At 41.4% G+C, this 25,347-nt stretch overlaps 1 protein-coding gene across 1 annotated transcript in view; it reads right to left on the minus strand.

The window, feature by feature from the left end:
• Window positions 1-25,347, minus strand: part of LARP4B (La ribonucleoprotein 4B) — a 921,178-nt gene that overhangs the window by 451,333 nt on the left and 444,498 nt on the right. The window contains exons 8-9 of the mRNA XM_053715674.1: window positions 14,221-14,257; window positions 13,999-14,109 (exon numbers count right to left, since the gene is read on the minus strand). Coding sequence (XP_053571649.1) covers window positions 13,999-14,109; window positions 14,221-14,257 — 148 coding nt within the window. The remainder of the gene's footprint in view (window positions 1-13,998; window positions 14,110-14,220; window positions 14,258-25,347) is intronic.

Below are 25,347 nucleotides of genomic sequence, written 5' to 3' on the forward strand. Positions count from 1 at the left end.
TTATTAAATCACTGTTTATTAAGGCACTGTCAGCATTTTCTAGTTCTTATCATCCTCTAGAAAATAATATACTGAACATACCTCAGGGCAGTTAATTCTGCAGGCCGTTCTCCAGCTGAAGGTTCCCCATACTCTTCAGTTATGTGTGAGAACAGCAGTGGACCTTAGTTACAACCTGCTAAGATCATCAAAAACCTCAGGCAAATTCTTCTTCTAATTTCTGCCTGAGGTAAAAAAACAGTACAACGCCGGCACCGTTTAAAAATAAACTTTTGATTGAAGATAAACTACACTAATTCACCACATCTCTCTAGCTACTTCCCTTGTCGAGAGCTGCAAGAGAATGACTGGAGGTGGCAGTTAGGGGAGGAGCTATATAGACAGCTCTGCTGTGGGTGATCCTCTTGCAGCTTCCTGTTGGGAAGGAGAATATCCCACAATTAATGGATGAATCCGTGGACTGGATACACCTTACAAGAGTAAAACATCAGTGTAAACAGGAACCTCTAAGTATTTATCCATCTTACACAATTTCTCTGGGACCACTATAAGGTCACAATTATCTAGAGCCGCTAATACCTCCCTGAGCAATAAGCGAAGGTGTTCAAGCTTAAATTTAAAGTCCGTCATATCAGAATCTGTCTGAGGAAGTGTCTTTCCGGAGTCAGAAATTTCTCCCTCAGATAACAAATCCCTCACCCCTACTTTAGAGCATTGTGATGGCATATCAGATACGGCTACTAAAGCGTCAGACTGCTCAGCATTTTTCCTTAAAGGGCCACTGTAAGTAAATATTTTCTATGCCTGTTACTAACTAACTACCCCAAATACGCTTTTTATCAATAGCATTTCATTAACATATCTCTACTGTATATCAGAAATCTTGTCTGCAAATTTAATTGTTTTCCAAACCCACTCCGTGGGTATCCTTTGCTCTGTACCAATCAGTTTACAATACCTAGGTTTCAAAATGGCACTTTAAACACAAAGTTATTGGTTTAAGTATTTTGAACATGTAGTGCTGAAAATAGTGGGCAGGATAACGTGACATCATCGGCGAATAAAAGATATAACTTTTAGAACGTTATGAAACTTCGTTTTGGAGAAAATATAGGTCAGTACGTTTTAATTAATGTTTATTAACTTTAATATGTTAGTTGTTTAGCTTAAAAATTAAAACAGAAAGTAATCCTTTAACCCAGAGCTGTCCCGCTTTCCTTGTAAACCAGGCAGTTAGGTTAAAACCTCTGTGAGGGTTGTATTCATAACTGTTGCCATGTCTTGTAAAATAAATGAATTTGACGCACTAGAGGTACTTGGCGTCACTTGTGCAGACGTTACTGGTTGTGACACTTGGGGAGAGCTACATGCTAAACCCTCATTTACTTCTGACTGAGAATCATCTATTGCTCTATTTTTAAGTGCTAATATATGTTCTTTATATAGTTTATAAACATATCAGTACAATTGGGACACATTCTAAGAGGGGGTACCACAATGGCTTCCAAACATATTTAACAAGGATTTTCCTTGGTGTCAGACATGTTAAACAGGCTAGTAATGTAACAATCAAGCTTGGAAAACACTGTAATCAAAGTAAATAAAACTTAGAAATAAAATGGTACTGTGCCTTTAAGAGAAAAAAAGCTGCACAAATTCTGCAAAACAGTGTAAAAAAGCAGTAAACATAACGAAAATTTTACAGTAGTATCATATAGCCTTCGTAACTTTGCACAGCTATGCAAATAAACAATTAACCCCTTAATGGAAAAATCGGATTGAAAAAACATCAAAACCGGTAAAAAAAGACTTTCAGCACCTTGCCACAGCTCTGCTGTGGCGCCTACCTGCCCTTCAGAACAATTTGTGGGGGGAAAAACTTCTTTTACAGCCCTCAAACACGGCAGGAACCTCTGGCCCCTCCCACCTTACTCGAGTTTTGAGGCCTAACAGAAAAACACTAGAGTGTCTCTAAATTAACCATGTGGGTTAAAAAACCCTAAAACAAGCCATAATGACCCCTTTAGTCCCTTCAAAAAAACGTTATAATTGCATCATTTACTAAATAAACAAAAACGTTTTTACCAAACAGTGTCACCAGTAACTAATGAGCCCGTCATGCAAGCTGAAATTCCTATCCAAGTGTCAGAATACAGCTTACCCTTCCCTTATGGGGATATTGCCAGCCTTTCTAGAAATAACATAGCCTGTCTAGAAAAAAATAGACTGAACATACCTTAATGCAATTTAGCCTGCAAACTGTTCCCCCAACTGAAGTTTTCCTGTACTCTTCAGCCCTTGTGAGAACAGCAGTCTATCTTAGTTACAAAATGCTAAGATCATCATCCTCCTTGCAGAAATATTCATCCCTTTTCTGCCAGAGAGTAACTAGTACACACCGGTACCATTTAAAATAAACTTTTGCTTGAGAAAATAAAAACCTAACATTTTTTGTCAGCACACTCCTCTTTGCCCATCCTAGCAGTTAAGCAGGCAGAGAGAATGACGGGGGTTGGAGCTAAGGGGGGGAGCTATATAGGCAGCTCTGCTGTGGGTGCTCTCTCTGCTACTTCCTGTAGGGGAGGAGAATATCCCACAAGGATGAATCCGTGGACTCGATACATCTTACAAGAGAAATCATATTCCTTGATTAGCTTTATAGATTCAAATGAAGTTTGAGAGCTTTGCAGAAGAGCCTGTTCATTATAAGAATTCAGGCAAAATGGAAAAAAAATAATCTCAAATAAAATAAAAAAATCTCAAAATAACCTAAACAAAAACAGAATTTATGCTTACCTTATAAATTACTTTCTCCAACGGTGTGTCCGGTCCACGGCGTCATCCTTACTTGTGGGAATATCTCTTCCCCAACAGGAAATGGCAGTGTCCCAGCAAAGCTGGCCATATAGTCCCTCCTAGGCTCCGCCCACCCCAGTCATTCGACCGACGGACAGGAGGAAAAAATAGGGGAAACCATAGGGTGCCGTGGTGACTGTAGTTAGAGAAAATAATTCATCAAACCTGATTAAAAAACCAGGGCGGGCCGTGGACCGGACACACCGTTGGAGAAAGTAATTTATCAGGTAAGCATAAATTCTGTTTTCTCCAACATTGGTGTGTCCGGTCCACGGCGTCATCCTTACTTGTGGGAACCAATACCAAAGCTTTAGGACACGGATGAAGGGAGGGAGCAAATCAGGTTACCTAAACGGAAGGCACCACGGCTTGCAAAACCTCTCTCCCAAAAATAGCCTCCGAAGAAGCAAAAGTATCAAATTTGTAAAATTTGGCAAAAGTGTGCAGTGAAGACCAAGTCGCTGCCTTACATATCTGATCAACAGAAGCCTCGTTCTTGAAGGCCCATGTGGAAGCCACAGCCCTAGTGGAGTGAGCTGTGATTCTTTCAGGAGGCTGCCGTCCGGCAGTCTCATAAGCCAATCGGATGATGCTTTTAAGCCAAAAGGAAAGAGAGGTAGAAGTTGCTTTTTGACCTCTCCTTTTACCAGAATAGACGACAAACAGAGAAGATGTTTGTCTGAACTCTTTTGTAGCTTCTAAGTAGAATTTTAGAGCACGGACTACATCTAAATTGTGTAGCAAACGTTCCTTCTTTGAAACTGGATTCGGACACAAAGAAGGTACAACTATCTCCTGGTTAATATTTTTGTTGGAAACAACCTTTGGAAGAAAACCAGGCTTAGTACGCAAAACAACCTTATCTGAATGGAACACCAGATAGGGTGGATCACACTGCAAAGCAGATAATTCAGAAACTCTTCTAGCAGAAGAAATAGCAACCAAAAACAAAACTTTCCAAGATAACAACTTAATATCTATGGAATGTAAAGGTTCAAACGGAACCCCTTGAAGAACTGAAAGAACTAGATTTAAACTCCAGGGAGGAGTCAAAGGTCTGTAAACAGGCTTGATCCTAACCAGAGCCTGAACAAATGCTTGAACATCTGGCACAGCTGCCAGTCGTTTGTGTAGTAAGACAGATAAAGCAGAAATCTGTCCCTTTAGAGAACTCGCAGATAATCCTTTATCCAAACCTTCTTGTAGAAAGGAAAGGATCTTAGGAATTTTTATCTTATTCCATGGGAATCCCTTGGATTCACACCAGCAGATATATCTTTTCCATATTTTATGGTAAATTGTTCTAGTTACCGGTTTTCTGGCTTGAACCAGAGTATCTATCACAGAATCTGAAAACCCACGCTTCGATAGAATCAAGCGTTCAATCTCCAAGCCGTCAGCTGGAGGGAGACCAGATTTGGATGTTCGAATGGACCCTGTACAAGAAGGTCCTGTCTCAAAGGTAGCTTCCATGGTGGAGCCGATGACATATTCACCAGGTCTGCATACCAAGTCCTGCGTGGCCACGCAGGAGCTATCAAGATCACTGAGGCCCTCTCCTGCTTGATCCTGGCTACCAGCCTGGGAATGAGAGGAAACGGTGTTAACACATAAGCTAGGTTGACGGTCCAAGGCGCTACTAGTGCATCCACTAGAGTCGCCTTGGGATCCCTGGATCTGGACCCGTAGCAAGGAACCTTGAAGTTCTGACGAGACGCCATCAGATCCATGTCTGGAATGCCCCATAATTGCGTCAACTGGGCAAAGATCTCCGGGTGGAGTTCCCACTCCCCCGGATGGAATGTCTGACGACTCAAGTAATCCGCTTCCCAGTTTTCCAAACCTGGGATGTGGATCGCAGATAGGTGGGCAGGAGTGATCCTCCGCCCATTGTATTATTTTGGTCACTTCTTTCATCGCCAGGGAACTCCTTGTTCCCCCCTGATGATTGATATAAGCAACAGTCGTCATGTTGTCTGATTGGAATCTTATGAATCTGGCCTTTGAAAGCTGAGGCCAAGCCCTGAGAGCATTGAATATCGCTCTTAATTCCAGAATGTTTATCGGGAGAAGAGACTCTTCCCGAGACCATAGTCCCTGAGCTTTCAGGGATTCCCAGACCGCGCCCCAGCCCACTAGACTGGCGTCGGTCGTGACGATGACCCACTCTGGTCTGCGGAAGCTCATTCCCTGGGATAGGTGGTCCAGGGTTAGCCACCAACGGAGTGAATCTCTGGTCTTCTGATCTACTTGAATCACTGGAGACAAGACTGTATAGTCCCCATTCCACTGTTTCAGCATGCACAGTTGTAATGGTCTTAGATGAATTCGCGCAAAAGGAACTATGTCCATTGCTGCAACCATCAACCCTACTACTTCCATGCACTGAGCTATGGAAGGACGTGGAACTGAATGAAGAACTTGACAAGCGCTTAGAAGTTTTGACTTTCTGACATCTGTCAGAAAAATCCTCATTTCTAAAGAATCTATTATTGTTCCCAAGAAGGGAACTCTTGTCGACGGAGACAGAGAACTTTTTTCTATGTTCACCTTCCATCCGTGAGATCTGAGAAAGGCCAGAACGATGTCTGTATGAGCCTTTGCCTTTGAAAGGGACGACGCTTGTATTAGAATGTCGTCCAAGTATGGTACTACTGCAATGCCCCTCGGTCTTAGAACCGCTAGAAGGGACCCGAGTACCTTTGTGAAAATCCTTGGAGCAGTGGCTAACCCGAATGGGAGGGCCACAAACTGGTAATGTTTGTCCAGAAAGGCGAACCTTAGGAACTGATTATGTTCTTTGTGGATAGGAATATGTAGGTACGCATCCTTTAGATCCACGGTAGTCATAAATTGACCTTCCTGGATTGTAGGTAGAATCGTTCGAATGGTTTCCATTTTGAACGATGGTACTCTGAGAAATTTGTTAAGGATTTTTAAATCCAGAATTGGTCTGAAGGTTCCCTCTTTTTTGGGAACTACGAACAGATTTGAGTAAAATCCCATTCCTTGTTCCGCCATTGGAACTGGGTGTATCACTCCCATTTTTAACAGGTCTTCTACACAATGTAAGAATGCCTGTCTCTTTATTTGGTTTGAGGATAAGTGAGACATGTGAAACCCTTGGGGTAGTTCCTTGAATTCCAGAAGATAACCCTGAGAAACTATTTCTAGCGTCCAGGGATCCTGAACATCTCTTGCCCAAGCCTGAGCAAAGAGAGAGAGTCTGCCCCCCACTAGATCCGGTACCGGATCGGGGGCTACTCCTTCATGCTGTTTTGTTAGCAGCATCAGGCTTCTTGGCCTGCTTACCCTTGTTCCAGCCTTGCATCGGTTTCCAGGCTGGTTTGGTCTGTGAAGCATTACCCTCTTGCTTAGAGGATGCAGAATTAGAGGCCGGTCCGTTCCTGAAATTACGAAAGGAACGAAAATTAGACTTATTCTTGGCTTTGAAAGGCCTATCTTGTGGGAGGGCGTGGCCCTTTCCCCCAGTGATGTCTGAGATAATCTCTTTCAATTATGGCCCAAAGAGAGTTTTAACCTTGAAGGGGATATTAAGCAATTTTGTCTTGGATGATACATCCGCTGACCAAGACTTTAGCCAAAGCGCTCTGCGCGCCACAATTGCAAACCCTGAATTTTTCGCCGCTAATCTAGCTAATTGCAAAGCGGCATCTAAAATAAAAGAATTGGCCAACTTAAGTGCGTGAACTCTGTCCATAACCTCCTCATATGGAGTCTCTCTACTGAGCGACTTTTCTAGTTCCTCGAACCAGAACCACGCTGCTGTAGTGACAGGAACAATGCACGAAATGGGTTGCAGAAGGTAACCTTGCTGTACAAAAATCTTTTTAAGCAAACCCTCCAATTTTTTATCCATAGGATCTTTGAAAGCACAATTATCCTCGATAGGAATAGTAGTGCGTTTGTTTAGAGTGGAAACTGCCCCCTCGACCTTAGGGACTGTCTGCCATAAGTCCTTTCTGGGGTCGACCATAGGAAATAATTTCTTAAATATAGGAGGGGGGGCAAAAGGTATGCCGGGCTTCTCCCACTCCTTATTCAATATGTCCGCCACCCGCTTGGGTATAGGAAAAGCGTCGGGGTGCACCGGAACCTCTAGGAACTTGTCCATCTTGCATAATTTTTCTGGAATGACCAGGTTGTCACAATCATCCAGAGTAGATAACACCTCCTTAAGTAGTGCGCGGAGATGCTCTAATTTAAATTTAAATGTCACAACATCAGGTTCAGCCTGTTGAGAAATTTTTCCTGAATCTGAAATTTCCCCATCTGACAAAACCTCCCTCATGGCCCCTTCAGATTGGTGTGAGGGTATGACAGAGCAATTATCAGCGCCCTCCTGCTCTTCGGTGTTTAAAACAGAGCAATCGCGCTTTCTCTGATATGCAGGCATTTTGGATAAAATATTTGCTATGGAGTTATCCATTACTGCCGTCAATTGTTGCATAGTAATAAGCATTGGCTCGCTAGAAGTACTAGGGGCCTCCTGCGTGGGCAAAACTGGTATAGACACAGAAGGAGATGATGTAGAACCATGTCTACTCCCTTCATCTGATGAATCATCTTGGGCAACTTCATTATCTGTGGCAGAACTGTCCTTACTTTGTTTGGACGCTATGGCACAATTATCACACAATTTTGAAGGGGGAGACACATTGACTTTCATACATATAGAACATAGCTTATCTGAAGGTACAGACATGTTAAACAGGCTTAAACTTGTCAATAAAGCACAAAAACCGTTTTAAAACAAAACCGTTACTGTCTCTTTAAATTTTAAACAGAGCACACTTTATTACTGAATATGTGAAAAAATATGAAGGAATTGTTCAAAATTTACCAGATTTTCACCACAGTGTCTTAAAGCATTCAAAGTATTGCACACCAATTTTCAGAGCTTTAACCCTTAAAATAACGAAACCGGAGCCGGTTACAGTTTTAACCCCTCTACAGTCCCAGCTACAGCCTTTGCTGCGACTTTACCAAACCCAGAGGGGAATACGATACCAAATGAAGCCTTCTAGGAACTTTTCCAACTACTTTCAGATCCTCACACATGCATCTGCATGTCTTGCTCTCAAAAGTAACTGCGCAGTAATGGCGCGAAAATGAGGCTCAGCTTACAACTGGGAAGGCCCTTCCTGACTGGAAAAGGTGTCTAACATAGTGCCTGACGTTAAAAAACGTTCCCCAAGTTTATAAGTGTGAATTACCAGCATAAACATGTATAAAATGCCCAAATAAAGCAATCGATTTTGCCCATAAAAGTGTCTACCAGTTTTATAGCCCATATTAAGCCCTTTATTCTGTTTGAGACTAAGAAAATGGCTTACCGGTCCCCATGACGGGAAATGACAGCCTTCCAGCATTACACAGTCTTGTTAGAAATCAGGCTAGTCATACCTTAAGCAGAAAAGTCTGCTAACTGTTTCCCCCAACTGAAGTTACTTCATCTCAACAGTCCTATGTGGAAACAGCAAACGATTTTAGTTACTGTCTGCTAAAATCATCTTCCTCTCACAAACAGAATTCTTCATCTTTTTCTGTTTCAGAGTAAATAGTACATACCAGCACTATTTTAAAATAAACTCTTGATAGTAGAATAAAAAAACTACAACTAAACACCACATACTCTTAACCATCTCCGTGGAGATGTTGCCTGTGCAACAGCAAAGAGAATGACTGGAGTGGGCGGAGCCTAGGAGGGACTATATGGCCAGCTTTGCTGGGACTCTTTGCCATTTCCTGTTGGGGAAGAGATATTCCCACAAGTAAGGATGACGCCGTGGACCGGACACACCAATGTTGGAGAAACAAATTATTTTATTGTAACAAAACACCAACATAAAATTCTTAAAAGGTTGACGTTCAAGATGCTTCATGCAGAGGTTTAAATGGACAATATTGAGGAAGTTGCATTCTCAGATTTAAATCCTGTGCAAGAAATGACACTTTTGAAGACTACAATTTTTTTTGGATCCAGAGCATGAAAAAAAAATGTAAGGATGAAAGACTTTCATTTTAAAAGAACAGAAAGAGTAGAAACCTGAACTTTCATGGACCCAGAACCAAACCATTTTGGAGAATGTCCAAAACCTGCCTTAAAAGAGAATTCTAGAGGGAATTTGTAGGCATTTTTATCCAAACATCGCCTGAAACTTTGTAATATACCATACATGTTTAACCACTTCAGGACCAATATGTTCACAATGAATTTTAACATAAAGGACCAGAGCTGTTTATAGTCAACCACAATTCTCTGTTTTTATATTTAGTGCACTTGCTGTTGGGGAATTTGCCTTGTTTTTTTGCATTGTGCCACTAGCAGAGGTGTCAAATAAAAATATTTTAAATAACTCAATACTTGTATAAAAATTGTTCAGATATAAATGGTAGCCTTTGTTAAGTTACGTAAGGATACGGTCTCATACTATCTTTCTACTTGTGCTAGATTCTGGACAACCTGGGGGATGCTGTCTCTTCCTGTATATATTCTGAATGAACAAGTATATTCTGTTGTACTTTAACACAATTTGTAAAATTTCACCCCATAGAGAGCCCATTTTGAGTGTATGTACTGCTTTAACAGCAGCCGCACCTTAAATTGCATTAGCGACACATCAACAGAAATGTGTTGCTTGGGAACATACACTTTGGAAAATCTTTTAAATAAATATTAAACAGGGAGGATTTTGACAAGCTGGTTAAAATGTGGATCACTTTTGTGGGGGCACACATGGTTGTCAGTAAAATGTAAAATCCTGAGGAGCATCTGGTGCCTGATCCAAGGAATGAGATATGCCAAAGTGGGGTAGTCAGAATGGGGGTTTTACTCTAATATACATACATTTTCATGGTAATTTTATAAGAAAAAAAAAAAAAATGTAATGCCCATAACAAGCAGCAGCTACCAAAATCGTTTTATCTCTGTCATAGCTTACATTTTGCATAGCTGAATTCTTGCTTAGCTTCTAAGAACTGATGGGCATAAAGGTTTGTTTCCTCTGCCAGATTTTCAAAGAAGCTCTCTGGCAGAAACAGTTTCAATTGGCTCACCAGAAGGCATGTCGCAGGTGATGCAAGGTTTTACTATAAAAAGGGAGCACAACAGGAACTTACAAATTTGGGAGGTACCCACACTGATTACTCAGATGCACATCAATGGCAGAGGCAGTCAGCACGGCCAACGCAGCGGCACATTCACTGTCTGACTCTACAAGTATTCTGTAAGCCTCCTCAGCATTATATAAATGTGCCATTTTTACTGGCAAACTTTTTTTTTTTTTTTTTTAAATATTACTTTATTTTTTTCTCTTCCTGAATATAAATATGTACAAACTTTTTTTTTTTTTTTTTTTTTTTAAAAAGATAAACTCCCTTTCAGTAAACATTTACAAGGTTAAAACCATAACGCTATTCTAAACCTCCCAAAACCTGAATCCTTACAGCAACCCTAATGACAATATAGAGCTATGACGTCTTAACCCTAATCTAAACTCTCAAATTACACTCAATTATTAAATTAAAAAAAAGACCAAATAAAATTAAAAAATAATTTTAAAACGTCCGGCCTGATCAGCAATGATCCCAGTGAAGGTTCTGTGATCAAAGGGCTAATGTTACTCTAAAACCTCAAACTAAAAATATTAACTATTTAAGGTATTAAAAGTATTTATTTTTTATTTTTTAGCTATTTCAAGCACTGATCACCACAGATCACAATGCTGACTGAAATGATCACAGTGAAGGGTCTATAATCAAGGGGTTAGCTACTCTAAAACCCCAAAGCCTTGCACTAAATAAATTATTAACTAGTTAGTTTGTTATTAAAAACAAAATTTATGCTTAACTGTTAAATTATTTTCTTTCCTGGCATGGAGAGTCCACAAAACCATTTAATTACTAGTGGGAAATGAACTCCTGGTCACCAGGAGGCGGCAAAGAATACCCCAGCAAAGCTGTTAAGTATCACTCCCACTTCCCATAAACCCCCAGTCATTCAGCTGAAGGAACATGGAAAGTTAAGAGGACACAAGGGTATAGAGGTGCCTGAGGTTTAAAACAAAAATGACAAACGCTGTCTTAAAAATAAATTAAGGGCGGGTCATGGACTTTCCATGCCATGAAAGAAAATAATTTATCATCAGGTAAGCATAAATTTTGTTTTCTTTCCAATGGCATGGAGAGTCCACAAATCCATTCAATTACTAGTGGGAACCAATACCCTCAAGCTAGAGGACACAGAATGGAAGGGAGGGAGAACAAGACAGGCGGACTTAAACAGAAGGCACTGCCGCTTGAAGAACTTTCCTCCCAAGAGAAGTCTCAGCCATTTATGAAGAAAATTAACCCTACAAGATCCCTAATTAACCCCTTCACTGCTGGGGCATAATACACATGTGGTGCGCAGCAGCATTTAGGGGCCTTCTAATTACCAAAAAGCAACCCCAAAGCCATATAAAAGTCTGCTGTTTCTGAACAAAGGGGATCCCAAAGTAGCATTTACAAGCCATAATTGCACAAGCTGTTTGTAAATAATTTCAGTGAGAAACCTTAAGTTTGTGAAAAAGTTTGTGAAATTTTTTTTTTTTATTTGATCACATTTGGCGGTGCAATGGTGGCATGAAATATACCAAAATGGGCCTAGATCAATACGCTAGGTTGTTTTCTATAAAAAATATTTACATGTCAAGGGATATTCAGGGATTCCTGACAGATATCAGTGTTCCAATGTAACTATCACCAATTTTGAGAAAAAAAATTTCGGGGGAAATAGTGCTACTTGTACTTATTGCCCTATAACTTGCAAAGAACATGTAAACATTGGGTATTTCTAAACTCAGGACAAAATTTAGAAACTATTTAGCATGGTTGTTTTTTGGTGGTTGTAGATGTGTAACAAATTTTGGGGGGTCAAAGTTAGAAAAAGTGCGTTTTTTTCCATTTTATATTTTTTTTATAGTAAATTATAAGATATGATGAAGATAATGGTATCTTTGAAAAGTCCATTTAATGGCGAGAAAAACGGTATATAATGTGTGGGTGTATATAATGTGTGGGTACAGTAAATTAGTAAGAGGAAAATTACAGCTAAACACAAACACAGCAGAAATGAAAAAAGAGCCTTGGTCCCAAACGGTCAGAAAACGGAAAAGTGCTGAGGTCCTTAAGGGGTTAATATATACACAGGACTATTTTTCACAAATTGTTTTTTTGTTGTTGAAAAAAAGAGGTAAAATGTCCCAAGAAGAATTAAAGTCTGAGACAACTAAGAATCCAGGACAATTATCAGTAACAATCTTATCTTAGTGGAAACTGATATGGCTTCTCAGTTGCAATCTGCACCAAGTAAACTTACATGTGTGAAGCACTGCAGTTGGTGCTAAAGGAGCAAAATGGGGGTGTTAGATCAGGTTAAAGATATAAAGGAAGACAGTTGCAATTAAAAAATGGCTAATATTTCTTTATTTAATTTGCTTTAAACAATAAAATCTCCTGGCTGTTATTTCCTTGGGCCAATTCATCAGGCAAGAGGTACCACATCTAGTTTTTAAAAAGATTAGTCCAGACACAGATTCAGAATCTATAAACAGTATATCACAGTTTGTAAAATGTCAGATGAACTGTGTCATTATATACCCAACACAAATTAACACTAAGAAAGGTATCAGATGTGCTGTTGAAACATATTACGTATAAAGTATTCTATGACAAAATATGCTAGTTAAAATATATAAATATCAAAATATTAAAGGGATACTAAATCTATTTTTTTCTTTCATAATTCAAATAGAGCCTGCAAACTTTCTAATTTACTCCTATTATCAATTTTTCTTCTTTCTCTTGGTATTTTTATTTTAAAAAGCAGGAATGAAAGCTTTGGAGCCAGCCCATTTTTGGTTCAACACCTAGGTTGCGTTTGCTGATTGGATCGCTAAATTCACCCAACCAATCAGCTAGTGCAATTCAGCGTGCTGAAACAAAAAATGGGCCGGCTCCAAAGCCTTCATTCCTGCTTTTTCAAAGAAAGATACCAAGAGAACGAAGAAAAATTTATAGGAGTAAATTAGAAAGTTACTTAAAATTGCATGCTCTATCTGAATCATGAAAGAAACAAATTGTGTTTAGTGTCCTTTTAACCTTTTGAGTGCTAAATACTTTCCCACCTGGGTGCTAAGCTTTTTTAATTTTTTTTTTTTATTATTTAAAAACTTTTTTTTCTTCAGATCCCCAACACTGTTGGAAAGGTTAGACGATTACCTTTCCAATGGTGTGTCTTGGGGGTCTGTAGCTGCTTAGATGCCCGAGATACAGGCTTCTAAGCAGCATGCCCCCTGCTCCTATAATTAACATTGTTAAGTATAAATAAAGTTGCGCAGTGACATCACGTCATTGCGCGTGACGTCACCACACATAACGTGAAGCCCCGGCGATGCCTGGCACTATGCAGGCCCAATCGCCGGGGTAGGAGCAGGTGGGAGCCCCCAGATCTCCCTCAAGGTGGGAGAGTGCTAGGGACGGCTCTGAGCCATCGTTAGCACCAGAGTGGGAAACTCTGCGACGGCTCAGAGCCGTCGTTAGCACTCAAGGGGTTAAAGATAAAGAAATTTAAGGAAACTAAACAAATGGAAGTGTCAAGTAAAGTGAGCAATAGTGAGAACCAGAGGGAAATGTGTAGGAAAGTATACCAGAAATAGACATGTGGTATCACAAATAATAGTTTCCCCCCCAAAAAATAAGGAGCACAAGAATATTGGTGTGCATATTTAAAGAAAAAATAATGATTAGACCATGTTAAATAAAATCTGATTTAAACAAAACAAATTTTTTCATTTTTGATGAGTTCATCAACAAAAAGCTAACTTGAAAAGATCTTAGATTAACGCTTCTTTTCCTCACCCCAAAATAGTAATTAATGAGGCATAAGTTACTTACAGATTAGTAAAAAAAAAATAGTGGGGAGTAAAAAGCCAACTAATGAAGTGGAATCCAGACTAACGTGAGGTCTGCAAGATTATTGTGAAAGTGTTCAAAATTAACACTAATATAACTGTTAACTAACAGCATTCATTAAAAACATAACAGCTGTACATATTTATGCTTTTAAGTACTAGTTACCTGTTGTGCATCAGCTTCTGATTCAAATGTAATGAACCAATTGTCATTATAGGCAAACTCACAGTTAATAAATTTAGGCAAGCTTTCTCCCTTGAAAAGTGCTTCCACCTCCTAAAAGATGAAAAAAAAAAAATTAAAAAAAAAGTACACATGTCTCAGAAATGTATGATCAAAAGCAATACTTAACCACTTAACTACCTAAAATTTTAGAGAAAAACTTGCCAAAAGTACTGGATCATTTTTAGCATTCTTGCCGTCACTGTTTAAACAGAAATTCAGCCTTTGATTATTTTTATTTTTTTTATTAATCTATGAAAACTAGATATATACTTTGGGGAGCATAAAAAAACATAATTTATGCTTACCTGATAAATTCCTTTCTTCTGTAGTGTGATCAGTCCACGGGTCATCATTACTTCTGGGATATTACTCCTCCCCAACAGGAAGTGCAAGAGGATTCACCCAGCAGAGCTGCATATAGCTCCTCCCCTCTACGTCACTCCCAGTCATTCGACCAAGGACCAACGAGAAAGGAAAAGCCAAGGGTGAAGTGGTGACTGGAGTATAAATTAAAAAATATTTACCTGCCTTAAAAACAGGGCGGGCCGTGGACTGATCACACTACAGAAGAAAGGAATTTATAAGGTAAGCATAAATTATGTTTTCTTCTGTTAAGTGTGATCAGTCCACGGGTCATCATTACTTCTGGGATACCAATACCAAAGCAAAAGTACACGGATGACGGGAGGGATAGGCAGGCTCTTTATACAGAAGGAACCACTGCCTGAAGAACCTTTCTCCCAAAAATAGCCTCCGATGAAGCAAAAGTGTCAAATTTGTAAAATTTGGAAAAAGTATGAAGCGAAGACCAAGTTGCAGCCTTGCAAATCTGTTCAACAGAGGCCTCATTCTTGAAGGCCCAAGTGGAAGCCACAGCTCTAGTAGAATGAGCTGTAATTCTTTCAGGAGGCTGCTGTCCAGCAGTCTCATAAGCTAAACGAATTATGCTACGAAGCCAAAAAGAAAGAGAGGTAGCGGAAGCTTTTTGACCTCTACTCTGCCCAGAGTAAATGACAAACAGAGAAGACGTTTGTCGAAATTCCTTAGTTGCCTGTAAGTAAAATTTTAGAGCACGGACTACATCCAGGTTGTGCAGTAGACGTTCCTTCTTTGAAGAAGGATTTGGGCATAAAGAAGGAACAACAATCTCTTGATTGATATTCCTGTTAGTAACTACCTTAGGTAAGAACCCAGGTTTAGTACGCAGGACTACCTTATCCGAATGAAAAATCAAATAAGGAGAATCACAATGTAAGGCTGATAATTCAGAGACTCTTCGAGCCGAGGAAATAGCCATTAAAAATAGAACTTTCCAAGATAACAACTTTATATCAATGGAATGAAGGGGTTCAAACGGAACGCCCTGTAAAACATTAAGAACAAGGTTTAAACTCCATGGTGGAGCAACAGTTTTAAACACAGGCTTAATCCTGGCCAAAGCCTGACAAAAAGCCTGGACGTCAGGAACTTCTGACAGACGTTTGTGTAACAGAATGGACAGAGCTGAGATCTGTCCCTTTAATGAACTAGCAGATAAACCCTTTTCTAAACCTTCTTGTAGAAAAGACAATATCCTAGGAATCCTAACCTTACTCCAAGAGTAACCTTTGGATTCACACCAATATAGGTATTTACGCCATATCTTATGGTAAATCTTTCTGGTAACAGGTTTCCTAGCCTGTATTAAGGTATCAATAACTGACTCAGAAAACCCACGTCTTGATAAAATCAAGCGTTCAATTTCCAAGCAGTCAGCTTCAGAGAAGTTAGATTTTGATGTTTGAAGGGACCCTGTATCAGAAGGTCCTGTTTCAGAGGTAGAGACCAAGGTGGACAGGATGATATGTCCACCAGGTCTGCATACCAAGTCCTGCGTGGCCACGCAGGTGCTATTAGAATCACTGATGCTCTCTCTTGTTTGATTCTGGCAATCAATCGAGGAAGCAACGGGAAGGGTGGAAACACGTAAGCCATCCTGAAGTCCCAAGGTGCTGTCAGAGCATCTATCAGGACTGCTCCTGGATCCCTGGATCTGGACCCGTAACGAGGAAGCTTGGCGTTCTGTCGAGACGCCATGAGATCTATCTCTGGTTTGCCCCAACGTCGAAGTATTTGGGCAAAGACCTCCGGATGAAGTTCCCACTCCCCCGGATGAAAAGTCTGACGACTTAAGAAATCCGCCTCCCAGTTCTCCACTCCCGGGATGTGGATTGCTGACAGGTGGCAAGAGTGAGACTCTGCCCAGCGAATTATCTTTGATACTTCCATCATAGCTAGGGAGCTTCTTGTCCCTCCCTGATGGTTGATGTAAGCTACAGTCGTGATGTTGTCCGACTGAAACCTGATGAACCCCCGAGTTGTCAACTGGGGCCAAGCCAGGAGGGCATTGAGAACTGCTCTCAATTCCAGAATGTTTATTGGCAGGAGACTCTCCTCCTGACTCCATTGTCCCTGAGCCTTCAGAGAATTCCAGACGGCACCCCAACCTAGAAGGCTGGCGTCTGTTGTTACAATTGTCCAGTCTGGTCTGCTGAATGGCATCCCCCTGGACAGATGTGGCCGAGAAAGCCACCATAGAAGAGAATTTCTGGTCTCTTGATCCAGATTCAGAGAAGGGGATAAGTCTGAGTAATCCTCATTCCACTGACTTAGCATGCACAGTTGCAGTGGTCTGAGGTGTAAGCGTGCAAAGGGTACTATGTCCATTGCCGCTACCATTAAGCCGATTACCTCCATGCATTGAGCCACTGACGGGTGTTGAATGGAATGAAGGGTGCGGCAAGCACTTTGAAGTCTTGTTAGCCTGTCCTCTGTCAGGTAAATCTTCATTTCTACAGAATCTATAAGAGTCCCCAGGAAGGGAACTCTTGTGAGTGGAACGAGTGAACTTTTCTTTTCGTTCACCTTCCATCCATGTGACCTTAGAAATGCCAGCACTAACTCTGTATGAGACTTGGCAGTTTGAAAGCTTGAAGCTTGTATCAGAATGTCGTCTAGGTATGGAGCTACCGAGATTCCCCGCGGTCTTAGTACCGCCAGAAGAGCACCCAGAACCTTTGTGAAGATTCTTGGAGCTGTAGCCAATCCGAATGGAAGGGCCACAAACTGGTAATGCCTGTCTAGGAAGGCAAACCTTAGGTACCAATAATGATCTTTGTGAATCGGTATGTGAAGGTAAGCATCTTTTAAATCTACAGTGGTCATGTACTGACCCTCTTGGATCATAGGTAAAATTGTCCGAATAGTCTCCATCTTGAACGATGGAACTCTTAGGGATTTGTTTAGGATCTTTAAGTCCAGGATTGGTCTGAAAGTTCCCTCTTTTTTGGGAACCACAAACAGATTTGAGTAAAACCCCTGTCCCTGTTCCGATCGTGGAACTGGATGGATTACTCCCATTAACAAGAGCTCTTGTACGCAGCGTAGAAATGCCTCTTTCTTTGTCTGGATTGTTGACAATCTTGACAGATGAAATCTCTCTCTTGGAGGAGAGTATTTGAAGTCCAGAAGGTATCCCTGAGATATTATCTCTAGCGCCCAGGGATCCTGAACATCTCTTGCCCAAGCCTGGGCGAAGAGAGAAAGTCTGCCCCCCACTAGATCCGATCCCGGATCGGGGGCCCTCAATTCATGCTGTTTTAGGGGCAGCAGCAGGTTTCCTAGTCAGCTTGCCCTTGTTCCAGGACTGGTTAGGTTTCCAGCCTTGTCTGAAGCGAGCAACAGCTCCTTCCTGTTTTGGTGCAGAGGAAGTTGATGCTGCTCCTGCTTTGAAATTACGAAAGGAACGAAAATTAGACTGTCTAGTCTTGACTTTGGCTTTGTCCTGAGGCAGGGCATGGCCTTTACCTCCTGTAATGTCAGCGATAATCTCTTTCAACCCGGGCCCGAATAAGGTCTGCCCTTTGAAAGGTATATTAAGCAATTTAGACTTAGAAGTAACATCAGCTGACCAGGATTTTAGCCACAGCGCCCTGCGTGCCTGAATGGCGAATCCTGAATTCTTCGCCGTAAGTTTAGTAAGATGTACTACGGCCTCCGAAATGAATGAATTAGCTAGTTTAAGGACTCTAAGCCTGTCCGTAATGTCGTCCAGAGTAGCTGAACCAATGTTCTCTTCCAGAGACTCAATCCAGAATGCCGCTGCAGCCGTGATCGGCGCAATGCATGCAAGGGGTTGCAATATAAAACCTTGTTGAACAAACATTTTCTTAAGGTAACCCTCTAACTTTTTATCCATTGGATCTGAAAAAGCACAGCTATCCTCCACCGGGATAGTGGTACGCTTAGCTAAGGTAGAAACTGCTCCCTCCACCTTAGGGACCGTTTGCCATAAGTCCCTTGTGGTGGCGTCTATTGGAAACATTTTTCTAAATATCGGAGGGGGTGAGAACGGCACACCGGGTCTATCCCACTCCTTAGTAACAATTTCAGTAAGTCTCTTAGGTATAGGAAAAACCTCAGTACTCGTCGGTACCGCAAAATATTTATCCAACCTACACATTTTCTCTGGTATTGCAACTGTGTTACAATCATTCAGAGCCGCTAACACCTCCCCTAGTAATACACGGAGGTTTTCCAGTTTAAATTTAAAATTTGAAATATCTGAATCCAGTCTGTTTGGATCAGAACCGTCACCCACAGAATGAAGTTCTCCGTCCTCATGTTCTGCCACCTGTGACGCAGTGTCTGACATGGCCCTAATATTATCAGCGCACTCTGTTCTCACCCCAGAGTGATCACGCTTACCTCTTAGTTCTGGTAATTTAGCCAAAACCTCAGTCATAACAGTAGCCATATCCTGTAATGTGATTTGGAATGGCCGCCCAGATGTACTCGGCGCTACAATATCACGCACCTCCCTCTGAGCGGGAGATGTAGGTACTGACACGTGAGGCGAGTTAGTCGGCATAACTCTCCCCTCGTTGTTTGGAGAAATTTGTTCAATTTGTACAGATTGACTTTTATTTAAAGTAGCATCAATACAGTTAGTACATAAATTTCTATTGGGCTCCACTTTGGCATTGCAACAAATGACACAGGTATCATCCTCTGAATCAGACATGTTTAACACACTAGCAAATAAACTTGCAACTTGGAAATACAATTCAATTAGAATAATATTAAAACGTACTGTGCCTTTAAGAAGCACAGAAGATCTATGACAGTTGAAAATTAATAAATTGAAACAGTTATAGCCTCAATCCTTGTAAACAACACAACTTTAGCAAAGGTTTAATCCCATTAGCAAAGATAACAAATTCTGAAAGCAGGAAACAAATTACAGAATAAACGTTTTTTATCTCAGTCAAACTATAATTCTCACAGCTCTGCTGAGAGAAATTACCTCCCTCAAAATAAGTTTTGAAGACCCCTGAGCTCTGTAGAGATGAACCGGATCATGCAGGGAATACAATGAGTTGCTGACTGAAATATTTGATGTGTAGTAAAAGCGCCAAAAAACGGCCCCTCCCCCTCACACACAGCAGTGAGGGAGAACAGAAACTGTCAGAAAACAGATTAAGCAACTGCCAAGTGGAAAAATAGTGCCCAAACATTTATTCACTCAGTACCTCAGCAAATGAAAACGATTTTACATTCCAGCAAAAACGTTAAACATAATCTCTAGTTATTAAACAGCTTTATGTATTTCTTACAGTGTAATTCTAGTGAAGTACCATTCCCCAGAATACTGAAGTGTAAAGTATACATACATGACATTATATCGGTATGGCAGGATTTTCTCATCAATTCCATTGTCAGAAAATAAAAACTGCTACATACCTCTATGCAGATTCATCTGCCCGCTGTCCCCTGATCTGAAGTTTACCTCTCCTCAGATGGCCGAGAAACAGCAATATGATCTTAACTACTCCGGCTAAAATCATAACAAAAACTCTGGTAGATTCTTCTTCAAACTCTGCCAGAGAGATAATAACACACTCCGGTGCTATTTTAAAATAACAAACTTTTGATTGAAGATATAAAACTAAGTATAATCACCATAGTCCTCTCACACATCCTATCTAGTCGTTGGGTGCAAGAGAATGACTGGGAGTGACGTAGAGGGGAGGAGCTATATGCAGCTCTGCTGGGTGAATCCTCTTGCACTTCCTGTTGGGGAGGAGTAATATCCCAGAAGTAATGATGACCCGTGGACTGATCACACTTAACAGAAGAAAGAGCTTTCAGAGGATGACAATTTCAACTACTTATTTATTAAAAAAAAATTAAGACATTATTGTAAAAATTACCAAAGTATTACAAAACCCCATAATAATATATTATTACATTCCACAAAATTCATTAGATTTTGTTGTTGTTGTAGTGTAGGGATCCCCCTCAACCTTCCAAACAATTACTATTTTTCTATAGAGTAGAGACCCCTCCAACCAATGTTTTTTCTGTAGTATAGGCAGCCTCCATCTCCCCTTCCAAACCAATTTTCCATAGTGTAGGGTATTCTGTACCTCCCACCCCCCTCCCGTGCTGGGCCACCCACAAAGCTCCCTTCTTTCCTCCGACCAGAACCAGCTCAAGATCGTTACAGATAGTGACACCATCACGGTTGGCAACGACTGACAATCTGACTACATATAGTAAGGGAACATGACCAGTGCTCCCTTAACATATGAATGAAAACGCCTTCTGCACCTTGTTGGCGGCTCCCGTTGTTACATCTGACAGCGGGGACTGCAACATGCGCCGCTGTGCTGGATGTAGGTACTATGTCAAGACAGTATGCTGGGCAAAGTACTATGTGACGTACCTATGTCCATTTGGTGCAAGAAGTAAAAGGGACATGAAACTTATTTTTTCTTTAATGATTCAGATAGAGAAAACAATTTTAAACAACTTTCCATTATACTTCTATTATCTAATTTGCTTTATTCTCTTAGTATCCTTTATTGAAGAAAGAGCAATGCACATGGGTGAGCCAATAACATAGGGCACATATATGCAGCCACCAATCAGCAGCTCCTGATCCAACCCAAGTATGCATTTTAACAAAAGATAGCAAAATAACAAAACAAATTGAATAGAAGTAAATTGGAGGGGGGCGGAGCCAGCGTTCAAACGAGATGGCTGCACAAGTGTGAGCTCCGTTAGAAAAAGTGAGCTACTCAAAAGATTCCTGATGCCTGAGCAAAGAGACACAGCCTGAAATACCTCTAAAGTGTGGGCAGTGACCTATGGAAGCGATGACCGGTGATATTTGGTTCATGAATCTATATTGAGCCCTGTACCATTTGCGGTGGAGGCACTGAATGACCGTTAACGGCTGCCTTCTCTAACAACAGGACACAGACACACACGGGGGCTACTAAAACTGGCAGCCCTGCTGAACATCGGAATTACGGTGGATGTCTGGCTAAACTGGAATAGCGCATTCACAGACTTTGCTTAATAACAACGGCACGACTTTTAAAAACTCAATCCAGCGCCATTGCAAAAAACATAATTTATGCTTACCTGATAAATTTATTTCTCTTGTAGTGTATCCAGTCCACGGATCATCCATTACTTGTGGGATATTCTCCTTCCCAACAGCAAGAGGATCACCCACAGCAGAGCTGCTATATAGCTCCTCCTCTCACTGCCATATCCAGTAATTTGACCGAAACAAGCCGAGAAAGGAGAAACCATAGGGTGCAGTGGTGACTGTAGTTTAATTAAAATTTAGACCTGCCTGAAAAGGACAGGGCGGGCCGTGGACTGGATACACTACAAGAGAAATAAATTTATCAGGTAAGCATAAATTATGTTTTCTCTTGTTAAGTGTACCCAGTCCATGGATCATCCATTACTTGTGGGATACCAATACCAAAGCTAAAGTACACGGATGATGGGAGGGACAAGGCAGGAACTTAAACGGAAGGAACCACTGCCTGTAGAACCTTTCTCCCAAAAACAGCCTCAGAAGAAGCAAAATTATCAAATTTGGAAAATTTGGAAAAAGTATAAAGGGAAGACCAAGTTGCAGCCTTGCAAATCTGTTCAACAGAGGCCTCATTTTTAAAGGCCCAGGTGGAAGCCACAGCTCTAGTAGAATGAGCTGTAATCCTTTCAGGTGGCTGCTTTCCAGCAGTCTCATAGGCTAAACGGATTATACTCCGAAGCCAAAAAGAAAGAGAGGTTGCCGAGGCCTTCTGACCTCTCCTCTGTCCAGAGTAAACAACAAACAGGTTAGATGTTTGGCGAAAATCTTTAGTAGCCTGTAAGTAAAACTTCAAGGCACAGACTACGTCTTGATTATGCAAAAGACGTTCCTTCTTTGAAGAAGGATTAGGACATAATGATGGAACAACAATCTCTTGATTGATATTCTCGTTAGAAACCACTTTAGGTAAAAACCCAGGTTTTGCACGCAGAACAACTTTATCTGAATGAAAGATCAGATAAGGAGAATCACAATGTAAGGCAGATAACTCCGAGACTCTTCGAGCCAAGGAATTAGCCATCAGAAAAAGAACTTTCCATGAAAGAAGTTTGATATCAATAGAATGAAGGGGGTTCAAACGGAACCCCTTGAAGAACTTTAAGAACCAAGTTTAAGCTCTATGGAGGAGCAACAGGTTTAAACACAGGCTTAATTCTAACTAAAGCCTGACAAAATGCCTGAACGTCTGGAACTTATGCCAGACGCTTGTGTAAAAGAATAGACAGAGCAGAAATCTGTCCCTTTAAAGAACTAGCTGATAATCCTTTGTCCAAACCCTCTTGGAGGAAGGACAATATCCTAGGAATCCTAACCCTACTCCATGAGTAATTCTTGGATTCACACCAATGAAGATATTTACGCCATATCTTGTGGTAAATTTTCCTGGTGACAGGCTTTTGTGCCTGTATTAAGGTATCAATGACTGACTCGGAAAAGCCACGCTTTGATAGGATCAAGCGTTCAATCTCCATGCAGTCAGTCTCAGAGAAAGTAGATTCGGATGATTAAAAGGACCTTGTATTAGAAGGTCTTGTCTCAGAGGCAGAGACCATGGTGGAAAGGATGACATGTCCACTAGGTCTGCATACCAGGTCCTGCGTGGCCACGCAGGTGCTATCAGTATCACTGATGCTCTTTCCTGTTTGATTTTGGCGATCAGACGAGGGAGCAGAGGAAACGGTGGAAACACAAAAGCCAGGTTGAAGAACCAAGGCGCTGCTAGAGCATCTATCAGTGCCGCTTCTGGGTCCCTGGACCTGGACCCGTAACAAGGAAACTTGGCGTTCTGGCGAGACGCCATGAGATCCAATTCTGGTTTGCCCCAACGGAGAACCAATTGAGCAAACACCTCCGGATGGAGTTCCCATTCCCCGGATGAAAAGTCTGATGACTTAGAAAATCCGCCTCCCAGTTCTCTACACCTGGGATATGGATCGCTGACAGGTGGCAAGAGTGAGTCTCTGCCCAGCGAATTATCTTGGAGACTTCTGACATCGCTAGGGAACTCCTGGTTCCCCTTGATGGTTGATGTAAGCCACAGTCGTGATGTTGTCCGACTGAAATCTGATGAACCTCAGTGTTGCTAGCTGAGGCCAAGCCAGAAGAGCATTGAATATTGCTCTTAACTCCAGAATATTTTTGGGAGGAGTTTCTCCTCCTGAGTCCATGAACCCTGAGCCTTCAGGGAGTTCCAGACTGCACCCCAACCTAGAAGGCTGGCATCTGTTGTTACAATTGTCCAATCTGGTCTGCGAAAGGTCATACCCTTGGACAGATGGGCCCGAGATAACCACCAGAGAAGAGAATCTCTGGTTTCCTGATCCAGATTTAGTAGAGGGGACAAATCTGAGTAATCCCCATTCCACTGACTGAGCATGCATAATTGCAGCGGTCTGAGATGCAGGCGCGCGAATGGCACTATGTCCATCGCCGCTACCATTAAGCCGATTACTTCCATGCACTGAGCCACCGTGGGGCGCGGAATGGAGTATTTAAAAGTTTTGATAACCTGGACTCCGTCAGGTAAATTTTCATTTCTACAGAATCTATTAGAGTCCCTAGGAAGGAAACCCTCGTGAGAGGAGATAGAGAACTCTTTTCTTCGTTCACTTTCCACCCATGCGACCTCAGGAATGCCAGAACTATCTCTGTATGAGATTTGGCAATTTGAAAGCTTGACGCCTGTATCAGGATATCGTCCAGGTAAGGAGCCACCGCTATGCCTCGCGGTCTTAGGACCGCCAGTAGTGAGCCCAGAACCTTTGTAAAAATTCTTGGGGCTGTAGCCAACCCGAATGGAAGAGCTACAAATTGGTAATGCCTGTCTAGAAAAGCAAACCTCAGGAACTGATGATGATTCTTGTGAATCAGAATGTGAAGGTAGGCATCCTTTAAAGTGAATGTAAATTTTGATGCTAAAGTGCCCGGTTTTTAAAACTTTGATTAAAAACAGAGGCACTTTAATTCATCAAAATTTACATTTCACTCCTGTTGTGAAAATAAACTTACTTTTTAATCTTCACAGCAGCTCCAGCTTCCTCCACCTGTTTCAAAGCCTCTTCCTGGGTCTAAAATGAGGTATCTGGCTTCCTCCAATCACAGCAGTGAATCAGACACTGAATCCCCCGGGGGGGAATCTGTGATTGGAGGATGACCTATCAATCATTTCTGACATCAGAAATGGCTTGTGAGACCGGAGGAAGCAGCAGCTGCTGTGAAGTTTAAAAGGTAAGTTTTTTGTCACAACAGGAGTGAAATGTAAATTTTGATGAATTAAAGTGCCCCTGTTTTTAATCAAAGTTTTAAAAACCGGGCACTTAAACATCAAAATTTACATTCACTTTAAGTCCACTGTGGTCATGTACTGACCCTCTTGGATCATAGGTAAAATGGTTCGAATAATTTCCATCTTGAATGACGGAACTCTGAGGAATTTGTTTAGGATCTTTAAATCCAAAATTGGTCTGAAGGTTCCCTCCTTTTTTGGGAACCACAAACAGATTTGAATAAAACCCCTGTCCTTGTTCCGTCCACGGAACTGGATGGATCACTCCCATTACAAGGAGATCTTCTACGCAGCTTAGGAATGCCTCTTTCTTTATCTGGTTTGCAGATAATCTTGAAAGGTGAAATCTCCCTTGTGGAGGAGAAGCTTTGAAGTCCAGAAGATATCCCTGAGATATGATCTCCAACGCCCAGGGATCCTGAACATCTTTTGCCCACGCCTGGGCGAAGAGAGAGTCTGCCCCCTACTAGATCCGTTGTCGGATAGGGGCCGCTCCTTCATGCTGTCTTAGAGGCAGCAGCAGGCTTTCTGGCCTGCTTGCCCTTGTTCCAGGACTGGTTAGGTT

The sequence above is a fragment of the Bombina bombina genome, chromosome 5, assembly GCF_027579735.1.
Source record: "Bombina bombina isolate aBomBom1 chromosome 5, aBomBom1.pri, whole genome shotgun sequence".
Taxonomy (NCBI): domain Eukaryota; kingdom Metazoa; phylum Chordata; class Amphibia; order Anura; family Bombinatoridae; genus Bombina; species Bombina bombina.